Source organism: Verticillium dahliae, genomic scaffold (assembly GCF_000150675.1).
Source record: "Verticillium dahliae VdLs.17 supercont1.18 genomic scaffold, whole genome shotgun sequence".
NCBI classification, from domain to species: domain Eukaryota; kingdom Fungi; phylum Ascomycota; class Sordariomycetes; order Glomerellales; family Plectosphaerellaceae; genus Verticillium; species Verticillium dahliae.
In genome coordinates, this window is record NW_009276923.1 from 8,145 (window position 1) to 20,017 (window position 11,873).

An 11,873-nucleotide genomic window follows, 5' to 3' on the forward strand; every position below is an offset into this window, starting at 1 on the left:
GATAAGGGCTATCTAAAGACCCCGAAAATACTTTAGAAGGCTTATAATTATACTAATTTTACTATAATAATGCTAAGGAGCTTAAGCGATCTCCGGAAAGGCTATTTTTCACTATCTCGTAGGCGTATAACGCTTAGGTTAGTAGTATAGGCTATATATCGCCTATTCTTAAAGGTAGGGAAGTATATCGACTTAAAGGATATCGAATTAGTAAAAGTAAATATTTAAATCGCTTTATTAAATACTTAATTAGAAATATATAAGCCCTATAAGAAGCTTAAAGTAATATTAAATCCGAATAAGCGGTTTATTAATATTAAGGCTATTTAAGCGGCTTAAACTCGAGTAAAATAAATCGTAATACTTTCTATAACGGCTTTAAAGGATTAGGAAGCTAAATTCGAGTTATAGTGCTTAGAATTCTTATTAATTTAAGCCTATTATAGCGAGTAATTGAACTTATCTATTGTTTTATGCTGCTCGTTTCTCGTTAATTTAGGTAGGCGGTTGGGGGGGTGGGCGGTTGGGGGGTGGTGGGTCTTACCTAGGTAGTCTATTGCAAGCCGCTATGCTCGTCCGCTTTGTACCTCATACTTAGGTGAACTTTAGCCTCCTATTAATATCCTCATTAGAGGACAGCCACCTACTATGAGGTCGAAAGCTCGTCCGCTAATAGCGAGTGAATACCTTCAATCGCTGGGCGCCTGGGGTTGGATCGCTCTCCTGACACGAGCAACTCGCATCAGTACGTCAACACCCCTCTGCGCCAGACCGTGCCGAAACCATTGACGCGTCGACACAGCATTCGCGCTCCTCCTGAAGGTCGCACGCGCAGCCATCGGCAGGCGCACGCGGCGCTTCGACTCATTGTACGAGTACGTTGCATACCAAGGCATGCTCGATTACCAGTCCAACCTCGATGCCGTGGCCATTCAGAACCTGCTGCCGTCCACGACGAAGACGTGTGGCAGCGTAGCGAAGACGCTGGGCATCCCGCACACCGAGATCCGACTTGGCGATGGAACTATGGCTATACGGCTGGGTCGCGCAAAGACGGAAAAGGTCATTGTGATCTTTCACGGCGGCGGATACATGGGACCTGCGCTCCCCGAACAGGTCAAGGTCGCATGGGGGTTTGGCGATTCTCTCCCAGGCGACACGTCTGTCTTTATTCTCCCATACGGTGAGCCTTTGTACTTGCTGGGCGAAGCCCATCGCTAATGACATGCCATGGCAGCCCTCGCCTCGGAGACCGGCAATCACTACCCGCGTCAGCTGCGGCAGGCTGTTGCGCTCATCGACTATCTGCTTGACTCGCAATCCGTGCAGCCCTCGGCCATTACATTGATCGGAGACTCTGCCGGCGGACACCTCGTGCTGAGTCTGCTGTTGCACCTCGCACATCCGAACCCCCTCGTATCGCCTCGACCGATTCAGGAACGCCTCGCCGGCGCCGCCCTCATATCGCCGTGGGTCGTAAACGGAAGCGCCGAGAGATCGATGGCAGAAAACACGGACAAGGATATCCTAAGCCCTGCCGCCCTCGAGTACTGGACGAAGAATTACATGGGCGATTCGGCGCCCGACTGCTGGAACAGCCTCCTCACGACACCGGCAGAGTGGTGGGCGGACTTGCCGGTCGAGGACATACTCGTCGTGTACGGGGACGACGAAGTGCTTCGGGACAGTACGGCAGCGCTGTGCGAGGTGATGCAGGCTGGTCACAAGAGAACGAGAGCAGTCAAGTTCCCGCGCGAGCTCCATACCCATATGCTAATGAACCGATTCCTCCGTATCAATAAGCCTTGTGAATCCGAACGCGTGTTTCTCGAGTGGCTCTCCGAGCGTCGGCCTCGTGGGGATCAATAGAATCGTGTCACGTCACAGCGGTCATCAGAGTCGAGGGAAATAAATGTATTCATGCCAGAATTACTCCCCCTTGCCCACATTGTTGTCCCACCAGAGGTACGGAGTCACCAGATCGGCCCACTCCAAGTCGATCTTCTGCAACCCTGTGCCATCTGCCGAGGCGCGCAGCGTCAGCGACGCGAGACCAAACCTGACGTCTGCCACGTACCGCATCCAACCACCGGCAAACGACACGTGCAACACCATGGGCCAGGTAGGATGCGACACGAGCGCCATCTCTTTCCTCTCGGGCGTCTCCTCGAGGTACAGGACCGCCTCGACGTCTCGGCACGCGTCTCGCAGCGTCTCGGGCCCGGAACGCACTGCGTTGAGGACCCAGAGCAGCGCCTCATTCGGTGCCAGCACGTCGAGGAACTGCTGCATGTAGCGTGCGAGGCACGGCCACCGCGCAAACTTGACCAACAGCAGCCAGATCCCCAGCACGAGAGGCTGGCCCCGGTCGCCAGGTGTCACGAGCTGCTCAGCAATGACACCGGCGAGGCCCGTTTCCAAGTCCCGGCCCTGACGCAGCAGCGACCACAGCACCCACGCATGCTCGAGGATGGCTGCCTCGGGGCTCTCGTCGGTGAGCTATGCCAGAAGCTGGAGGGTGACGACCGACGTATTACTCGCGCCCATGGACGGCATCGCCAGCTCGTAACTGCCAGAGGCCCAAGGCGTCACCTGGCTGAACGACGCGCGGGGTGGCTCGTCGGCCTCGATTCGGTCACCAAAGACCACGACCATAGGCGCACGGCGCCAAAGTTCCGACTTGGCCGAGAAGACTGTGGTAAAGCCGTCAAACAGCTCATTGTTGCGTCCCTACTCCTCTCCGTGGATGTTCTCGGGAATAAGAGGCAGTCACGATTGGCAGTCACGGTTGACAGTCACGGCAGCCATTACTAGTGCCCCTTCCGCTACCTACCTTACGTTTCATGTTGCTGATATTGCTATGCTGTTACTGGCTCTAGACATGGAATGGGGTCATCATAAACATCAAGGCAGTCGCTTGAGGCAGCCAGTGCCCGCCTACCAACACATGCTGAGGTACCTACCTAAGGTAGGCACCATGTCGAGCACTTGCTTGAGCAATACACTGACCTTCGTAGGTACGAACATCATCGTTGATGGAGTATCGTGCGCTGGACATGGAAGGAAGCCCCTAGATCGTCCCTGCTCTGGCGTGAGCGGGGAAACGTATGATGTATGAAAAATCCTCAGCCCTGAGTCCTTTGATCTTCTCTCCCTTCTTTAGCCATCTCACGACATTCAAAATGGATTCTACAGAGCCTAAAAACTTTTTGGGGGTCTTCGTCGAGAGGCTCCTCCAGATCCAGCCCCTACTCCGGGCCGTCCATGACTCTGTCATCAGGCATAGCCCAGAGCGGATACACTTCGGTGTGACGGCAGACCTTGCCGGAGAAGTCTCAACCTTGATCAGGTCAGCCCAACGGGCGGCCGAAGGCGTGATCGGAGTCGAGAAGACTGCTCCCCGTCGAGAGATGAGAGAATATCTGAACGGCGAGGAGAGCGTGCTCAGGCGAGAGTTCCAGTCTGAAAAGGCTGTTCTCAACGCCGAGATCAAGGCGCTGCGTTCCAGGCACGCCGAGCGGGCTGCCCAAGAACGGGCATAGAAGGCCATGAGCACAAACCCTTAACGCTGACAACGTCAAGGATAAGGCGAGGTTCCAACGGGCCGGCGCCGAGGGCCGGACAAGGCTAGAGCAGGCAGACACAGAGGCCAGATCTAAACTTCAACAGGCCGACGCTGAGGCCGAAGTCCATAGACTACGACCAGGGCCGACGCGGAGGTCCAGGCGAAGCGTCACTACTCGAAGCCACTTGGGAGACGATCGTGATTGCCAAGAGGTCAGTCATGGACCCTGAGGTCGTCAGGGAGCTGACGAGGGAGATGTGTGCCAAGGCCGCCATCGACACTGATGCCGCCAAAGAGCCGCGCAGCAGCCCTCAAGCTCAATGCTATGGCCGGCATAGGGTTTGACGCCCAGCCCAAGTGTCCAGACAGCAACGAGTCGGGCGACGAAATCGCCGGGGCCCAGCGTCGCCCCGATAGGCTGACAGGGCTATACGGAGCGCGAGGGCTGCGCAAGAGGCTGAGGAGAAGGAGGAGGAGTATTGGAGTTGCAGCTCGCTAGTAATACATGCTCAGTTACATGTTGTTACTCGATGAACTCTGCCGCTGTAATCATGCTGTCTCATCTTACTAGTGACTTTCTCATTAGTTGGAAGTTATTAACCTTCACGGAGCTGGCTGTTGCTATGTCTTGCGACGATACACAAACTTAGAGGACATATCACACTAAAGTTTCAAGTATCACAATTCATTGCATGCAAGTCACAAGGGATGCAGGGATCCTGTCTCAAAAAACTAAAATAAAAAAAAATTGGATTGAGGGTCTGCTAGCAACACCGCCATATAATCATGCTGGGCAGGATTGAAAAACGCCATCAAGTCACGGTGGTTGGGTATCTGATCTCTGCCCAGTTCCGATACCTGCTGTCCTCCCGTATACTGGAAGCGCATCCGTTCCGGCATAGCAGTCACGGGGGGTGAGCTATCGGAGAAGGACGATGCCGGATACCGCGCTTCTCCCGTTCCAACGCTTGTAGACACTTCAGCCGCAGCCCTAGCAGCAGACTGGGCAGCTTGTAGCACTTCAGCACCGAGAGACGAAAGCCAACTACCCTCCTCGCTCTCAGGCACATCGGCTGGGGAGCCCATCGAGTCACCTGAGTCGCCCGAGTCGCCCAAGTCATTCGACTCGTGCGACTCGTGCGACTCGTGCGACTCGGCGTTCGGACCAGCCACCAGCCGTGCTGCGACAGTCCTGTTCGTCGCGGTGTACTTCTTCTTGTAAGCTCGCTTCGGGGGCCTCGCAGGCCTCACAGAAGACGCAGCCTTCCGCTTCGCAGGCCTCGCAGCAGGCGCAGCCGCCGCGATGGACGCCTCCTCGGGCGGGATGGCCGTTCGCGCTGGAGTCTGGAGATGGAGAGAACCCTGGCGTGGCGGCAAGCGCTCTATGGGCTCCACAGTCCTCATCCGTTCGGTCTGCGGGTGTTGTGTTGGGGGAGGGTTCTCGGGGACTTCGACGGCATGTTCTTCGCTGAAACGTGTCGGCGGGATAGACAACGACTCGGGAGGCCCGTTGGCCAGCTAGTAAGGTCAGCAATAGTCGGAACGATTTGGTGGTGAACATACCCTCAGAGCCGCCCGAATGGTCAGAATCGTCAGAATCGGATGACTCTGGCAACTCTGGTGCTTCTGGCGCAAGCCCCTTGTCCTGGATCGCCGCGAGACGGCGCTCTCGAAGCAGAGACCGACGCCGCACGTCAGGAAGCTGCGTCTTGACATTAGGAATGTGCCGCTCACTCCTTGCTTTGCAGGCCAGTCGCTCGTAGTGTGAGACGATTTGAATCTGGGCACGAGGATGTCGAGAACCTTGATGACGCTCGCCGAGTGGCGGAGCTGCACCTCGTACTCTACCTCGGCTTCATCATCAAAGTCCCCTTCTTCGACGTCGTCGTCCCCGTCACCCGCCAACTCGTCCATGAGCAGGACTAGCGGCGGTTTCTCTCCCACGGCCGCATTGCTGACCTGACGAAACAGCGAAGCAATCGTTCGAGAACCATCCGAGGCCGGGGCCTGTCGTCCAAACTCTGCGAGGACCGAGCCTCCCACCATGTTCTCAAAGTTCCAAGGTCGTTGGTCTTTGGTCTGGCAGGCGACGGCAAACGCGATAGTCTGTCGTAGAGCTTGAATGTCCCTCTCCCAAATGGGATGGCTGACAAGAAGGATCAGATGGGTGCAGTACATCTGGTTCATGTTCGGATTACGCATGTTGCCGTGTTGAGGCAGCGCCTTGTGCTGACGAGTGCTAACTCGCAGGGGCGCCGACATCCGGCGATCAGGTGTCTCTCGCACGGAATACAGCGTCGCCTTCCAAAGACCCCCGTGTCTGCCGGTACTGAGATCCAGTAACGCGGCGACGACCGGGTCATCGTTCATAGCTCTATCGAGCTCGTCTTCTTCATCTTGCGTCCACTGACTACCAAAGGTGGCCTCCAGTAGCGAGTGAAGCTCTCCAATTGTGATATTGGGAGGAGCTTCCCTCCTGGCCCTCTCCATCATCTCGTCCTCGTCCTCGGCTTCGTCCCCCAGCCGGTAGCTCCACTTCGACTCCTTCGTCCGGGGCCCGCGCCTGGCTGGCTATGCTCCGTTGGAGGGGATCGAACCATCTTATCTGATATCTTGGTGGAAAATCTGATGTCTTGATGGAATTGGGCTTTTTTTGGTGTTTAGTGATGATGATGCTGGTGGTATTTTTTCTGAGAATAAAGGCTTGGCTCCTTCCTTGTACTGCACCTACGTTTCTATAGGCAGCCGTTTTCGCGCCCCTTCCTCTCGAGATATGCATCGCTGATTTTACTTGTGACAAGGCAAGTTCTTCTCGTCTACCATCATCTCAAGGCTACTATTACATTGCCTCTCAGCCTCCTCTGCTATCGTCCGCAGCCGACTCGTCATCACCAACCCTCCTGCTTGATGTCGATTACGACTCTCAGAGCACGCCGACTAAGAGCACTGGAGCAAACGAACAATCGGCGCGTTTCCTAGCAAACCCTGGCTACCCAAGCCCTGGCTGAGTCCTTCTCCACCACACCTGGAGCTCCCCGTTACTGACCCCTTTCTTCGACGGGACTCTATACCCAACCAAACCGGTCCACCGATCCCATGCCTATTCCCCGAGAACCTTGGTGTCAGTGAGAATAAGGGAACGCATAATACTCCTCTTTACTCACGTCTGCGGTCCCGGCGACCCGCAGACATTCTCTGCTAGCTTTGCCCATAAATAGTCGGCGCAGTCGCGCGTCAAGTCAAGCAATCATGTCTCGTTGTCCGTTGGCTCTCCTTGAGTCGGCTCCCTCGCTCAGTGCCTTCTCGTCATCTCCAATCGACGACATAGTCCATAGTTTTCATAGGTCTATACGACAGCACAAGTCACGGAGTCCACATATGATGCAGAGAGTAATGGGTAGCGCAGGAACAAATATATTCATATTCTTGCCCTACGTCCGCAGCCCGTATCAAAGCACTCGCATGCCTTTACCAAGTCTCGTTGGTGCTGATGTGTAGCTGCTTTTTCAGCCATTCATCGTGGCACGTCTCGTGCGTCTTGTCGGCGTTTTCCACATCGGTGAGAACGGCCAACTCGCGCTTCCACTCATCGCTGATGAGCTGCCGCGTCTCGTTCCTGGTGGCGAGACGGATCTTGCCAAGCAACTCGCCCTCGAGTGTCTGCAGCGCAGCTGCGTTCATGCCCGAGACGAGATCGTTGAGACGCTCGACGTCGGCGGGCGTATGCACGTGATGCTGGAAGCAACGCCTCAACAATGAAGCTTCAAAGGTCAGCAAAGGCATTGGATGAGGGAACGGGATGAAGTACCAGGTGTTTGTTGTTTGTGGAATGTGATGCTGCTAATGAACTGTTGGCTCTGGTTCTGGATATATCGTGGAGACGGCGATGGCTGACCTTTGAGTTTCGGGAGCGGGTTAAAGGAAGGAAGAGGGATCAAAAAGCAATGGTTGCAAAATTTCACAGCTATGCCAGGACTGCTGCCTGCGAATTCATCACGTGGGGCTGTCCAAGCCAGGTGCCCGCAGTCCACGAGATACCATACTCGACGTCGTCGAGTGCTATCAGCGTTACAAGTCATCAACTACGATATGCGTCTCGTGAGCCTGGAGCTGGTGGCTCGCAAATCCCAGTGCCAACTTGCATTCTCCAAGTGACATGCTCTCAGGTTCAAAAATCCCACAATCCCCCCGTTGTCCCACAATGTCCTATCGTCGTGTTGACGTGCGATACAAAATCACGTGCTGCCGTGCGCCTGCCTCACGCCAGCCTTGCGTAGTTGCCTTACCCCTGAACACCCACAAATTCCTCTGCTCCCCTTCCCACCTCTTCAACACCATCACAACAGCCACGATGAATCAAGAGACCTACCGATCCATCTGCCCTCCCAGAGGCACTGCCGAGGCTTGCAGTCTCACTGTTGTGCTGCGCGCCATCTTCAGCCTCCTTAAACCCAACGAGCGCGAGGAATGGTTGTCCCACAACATTGCTTTCCTCAAAGTCTCCCTCGACGACAAGCTCATGCTCGACCGAGACTATGAGCAGCAGCAGCGAGAGGCCACCAGAGCCCTCCTTGAGTCGGGCTACGAGGGTGAGACCCCTTCGCCATACATCAAGTTGGCCGAGTGCGAGCTCCTGATGAACACGCTGTGGGCGTCTTCTTCAATGAATCTGATCAGCAAATTCCTTTTGCGCACGAAGAACGGCGACAAGTGGTCGGAATGGGGTCCCGTCAACGTCACTGATCGTGACTTGACCAGTTGGGGCCTGGTCGATTACGACATGACCAAGGAGAAGGAGGGCACGAGCCTGGAAGAGGTTGCAAGCAGGCGCCTGGCCCTCTTTGAGAAAAGCGAGACTCGTCATTTCGCTCCGCTATTTGCATGCCCGCTGATCATGCGAGTACGCCACGTCCCTGGCCAGCGTAAGTTGGACTTTATCCAGCTGCAGCGCTTCGTCATGTGTATCCATCACAAGCGCGCGTACTACCTTCTGGCAGCGGTGCGTATCGACGACAATGGCAAGGAGACTGAACTCGTTCGTCTATATAAGCCGTGGGGTGATCGCATCACAACCAAGTGTGAGGACAAGACGGTGAGCGCTCACTACATGGACGATGAGTGGAATGTCGGTGAGCCTGGATTTGTGTACATGCTGTACTACCTCCGGGTTAGCGACTTCAGGCCTGAAGACCCAGGTGACGATCAATTTGTCCCGTTGTCCGATGAGGCTCTGCGCATCATAGCCTGGCTTTCAACTGGGGCCGAGGAAGTCAAGAAACAGATGGCTGAGAGGAAGGCGCGCCAGAGCGCTGCCATGGGCGAGCCGCCTCGCGCCGAGTCAAGCTCCAGCAACGCTACCCGCGACTACACTGCCCGCGACAACATTACCCGCGACATGTCGACGTCGAAGACCACCGAGTCGTCCCAAGCCATAGAGCAACAGAGGCGCGAGGACAAGGGCAAGGACAAGGAGCTGCCGAAGCCCGTTGCTTCGACTGGTCGAACCAATACAGGATTATCTCTGGCCCAGTCGACCAGCAGTGAGGAGCGGCCTGATCAGGGCGAAGAATCGCGTCTCCCTGGTAGAATGCGCGTAGAGGACGTTATCTCTGTCGGAACTGGATCGTCGGATATTAACCAGACGATCCCGTCTCGCCGCATCATTCTACCGAGGAAGCAACAACCAAAGAAATTTGTGATCTTCTCTTTACTCAGGTCAGGTTTGAATAGGCAGAGAGCAAAACTGTCTCTTCCTGTGAGACGGCTTTCACTTCAGCAACAGGCATGGGCAGCAAGCATGGGCAACAGGCATAAGTATGGGTATGTGCAACAGGTATGGCAACAGGCATGACAATAGGCATGAGCAATAGGCATGAAAAGATCAATACCGTTCCAGGGCCGGGTCCGAAGCGATATAGTCCTTGATCGCCTTCATGCCCTTCCGGGATGTAGTGAAATCGACCCAATAACCATCACTCGTCTTGCACATGACAGTGGAATGGACTGTGAACATGGTGTTAGTATTTTCTCTGAAGCCTGGTTAAGCTCGAGAAAGGCCACTCACATCTTTTCGGCGTCTTTCGCTCTCCGCCGAAGCCCAGGACAAGCATGTCCAACGGGCGGGTCTTGCCGCCCTGCTTTTCTCCCGTCTTCACCGCATTGGTGAAATCGACACCCTTCCAGGCTCCGCACCAGTTGGTAACGCCGTACGACTTCTCGAATGGTTCACAAATGTGCAAAGATTGGCCGCGCTTGACCTTTTCCCGCATCACGGCCAACCCGATGTCACTGCCCTTGGTCGTCAAGGCTTCGTTGACAGCTTGACGGTTCAGGTACGCAATCTCGCCGACCGACGTGGAGCGCGAGTGACGGTAACGAGATGTCGCATAGATCAGGGCGTTATGGATATAGCCGTCACGCGCGGGGGACAAGAGCTGGGGGACACGGCCACGCACTGCCAGACTGCGCGTCAGAGACATTCTGACGGTAAAGATGCTTGGTGGAGACTTACGATTGACGGTTTGCGAGAGTGAAATTGTGACAGGTGATGTCTTGTACATGTGCGCAAACTGAAGCCCATACTAGTCAGCGCTGTTGCCACATGTCCATGGCCATGGCAACAAACCTTTGTCAAGATACCAGTCAGAATGTCCGCGTGCGAAAGTCCCGGGTCCGCCCCGTGCTTTTGCTCCAGCTCTTTCGACGTCCGCTCCCGCAGCGACTCGACCATCTTAAGCGGGAAGAAGATGATGTGACTCTCCTCGCCATGTAAGATCAGCTCCAGGATAAAACCGAGTAGCACCAACGCGTACTCGCCAAACCGCCTCACCCGTATCCTCCCCTTACGGTACGTATCCTGCTTCGGGAAATCCGCAAATGCCTTATCATGTGGAAGCACCTCTTCGTCGTATCCTACGAACGGAGGAGGTGTTTTCCCGTCGAGAATACCCATCCATGCTTTCACAATGTTGGCGAGACCGAGCTGGTCGCCGAAGACATGCAGCATGCTGATGGCGATGACAGTCGCGTCGGTAAATGTGCGGATGTGGACGTAGAGGATCGGGGCGTCAGCAGGGTCATCCTTTTGCTCAAAGGGCCAGTCGGCGGGCCTGAAGCAGCTGTCGACGTCGTTGATGGGCTGGAGAAAAGCGATGCCGCTGTCCGGGGAGGGACGTTTGAGCGATTCAGTGACAGTGCCAATGGAGGCCTCGCTGTCTTCCGAGGTCCAGTTGAAAAGCACGTATTCGTCGTCGAATGTCTTGGGAAGATGATACTCCCACTGTCCGTTTTTGGTCCCTCGGACCACGCGCGCCCCTAGTTTGCGCCAGTGGTTCCGGATCAGATCTGTCAGCGCGTTCCGAAGAGCATCGATGTCCAGACGGTCGTTCACAATGAAGAACGTGCGCGTTCTGATGTTAGGAATAGGGGCGATGAGATCAGTGAGAGGGATGGGAATGGTCTCCATCTCGTCCCGATACTAGCTCTCCAGCTAGACTAAGTCTGATGAATGATCGGTAAGCTGAGAAACGGCATTGTCAGAGGGGCGAAGGATAGTCGGCGCCTTTTAGGTAGTCCTCAACCGTGCTCCCAAAAGGTGATACGGCTTATACCCGGCTGTCCCACTGGGCTGAGGATGCGCGTCAGCAGCTAGTTCACCAAGAGGCCCGAGCTCATCGGTCAGGGTATCATTTCCTTCTTCGCTAAAAAGGGGTACGCAGGCCTCCCATCCTTCGTCTCGCCTTATCCATGAAGAAGTCATTTAAGGCCTCATTCCAGCGAGGCGCTCGACGTCCAGCCCCTCACAGAAGGGCAGTATCTACTTGCTTCATCGTCCGGGCTGTGATCCTACTCCATAGCTCATGGCAGCCAGTACACTACGTGCTGTCTTACGAGCCTGTCCACTGGATTCCTCCGGCCACGGAGAATCGGGTGCTCTCCCTGGCGGTGGAAGCGTTCCTTGACGCCCGTTACTAGTGCTTATTAGCTGGTGGATAAGTAGGTTTCCGCTAGCCCAGCCAGTCGCATGCGCGATTGTGGGGCTATCGGGGCGTGATGGATCTAGAGAGTTCACTCTAACGCCCGCGTCGACGATGTTAAGCCTCGCTAGCTCGTGGACACCATTCGCGCGCGGTGCCTCGAAGGCTGCTTGGTCGCGCTGGCGCCGGGTGAGGCGTCGCCTTGAGTCCTTGATCGAACCCGTCGCAGTCCCGACTGTGCGGGCCGCTTCCATGTGCCAAGATGGTTGGTGTGTGGATCGTGATGTGTTAGAATGAGACCGGCAGGGGTCCGCCTGGTGTTTGGTCGGAGA

General features: G+C 55.4%; 7 protein-coding genes across 7 annotated transcripts; 3 read left to right on the forward strand and 4 right to left on the reverse strand.

Moving 5' to 3' along the window:
• Positions 1-648: 648 nt before the first annotated feature.
• Positions 649-1,929, forward strand: VDAG_07760 (uncharacterized protein; the record flags this gene model as incomplete). Its single annotated transcript, XM_009652526.1, has 3 exons — positions 649-745; positions 803-1,183; positions 1,238-1,929. 3 exons carry the CDS (start codon positions 649-651, stop codon positions 1,867-1,869), a joined length of 1,110 nt encoding a protein of 369 aa, XP_009650821.1. The 3' UTR covers positions 1,870-1,929.
• VDAG_07761 (uncharacterized protein) lies at positions 1,930-3,058 on the reverse strand (the record flags this gene model as incomplete). The annotated part of the gene is made up of 3 exons (XM_009652527.1): positions 1,930-2,474; positions 2,538-2,693; positions 3,010-3,058. The coding sequence occupies 3 exons, from the start codon at positions 3,056-3,058 to the stop codon at positions 1,930-1,932; spliced, it is 750 nt and encodes a 249-aa protein (XP_009650822.1).
• Positions 3,059-3,182: 124 nt separating this feature from the next.
• VDAG_07762 (uncharacterized protein) lies at positions 3,183-3,542 on the forward strand (the record flags this gene model as incomplete). Its single annotated transcript, XM_009652528.1, has 1 exon — positions 3,183-3,542. One exon carries the CDS (start codon positions 3,183-3,185, stop codon positions 3,540-3,542), a length of 360 nt encoding a protein of 119 aa, XP_009650823.1.
• Positions 3,543-4,297: 755 nt separating this feature from the next.
• Positions 4,298-6,058, reverse strand: VDAG_07763 (uncharacterized protein; the record flags this gene model as incomplete). The annotated part of the gene is made up of 2 exons (XM_009652529.1): positions 4,298-5,083; positions 5,300-6,058. 2 exons carry the CDS (start codon positions 6,056-6,058, stop codon positions 4,298-4,300), a joined length of 1,545 nt encoding a protein of 514 aa, XP_009650824.1.
• A 975-nt stretch (positions 6,059-7,033) lies between these two features.
• Positions 7,034-7,348, reverse strand: VDAG_07764 (uncharacterized protein; the record flags this gene model as incomplete). Its single annotated transcript, XM_009652530.1, has 1 exon — positions 7,034-7,348. One exon carries the CDS (start codon positions 7,346-7,348, stop codon positions 7,034-7,036), a length of 315 nt encoding a protein of 104 aa, XP_009650825.1.
• A 568-nt stretch (positions 7,349-7,916) lies between these two features.
• VDAG_07765 (uncharacterized protein) lies at positions 7,917-9,109 on the forward strand (the record flags this gene model as incomplete). The annotated part of the gene is made up of 3 exons (XM_009652531.1): positions 7,917-8,487; positions 8,563-8,986; positions 9,079-9,109. The coding sequence occupies 3 exons, from the start codon at positions 7,917-7,919 to the stop codon at positions 9,107-9,109; spliced, it is 1,026 nt and encodes a 341-aa protein (XP_009650826.1).
• Positions 9,110-9,446: 337 nt separating this feature from the next.
• On the reverse strand, positions 9,447-11,030 carry VDAG_07766 (uncharacterized protein; the record flags this gene model as incomplete). Its single annotated transcript, XM_009652532.1, has 4 exons — positions 9,447-9,568; positions 9,630-10,019; positions 10,077-10,134; positions 10,191-11,030. The coding sequence occupies 4 exons, from the start codon at positions 11,028-11,030 to the stop codon at positions 9,447-9,449; spliced, it is 1,410 nt and encodes a 469-aa protein (XP_009650827.1).
• Between the last annotated feature and the right edge of the window lie 843 nt (positions 11,031-11,873).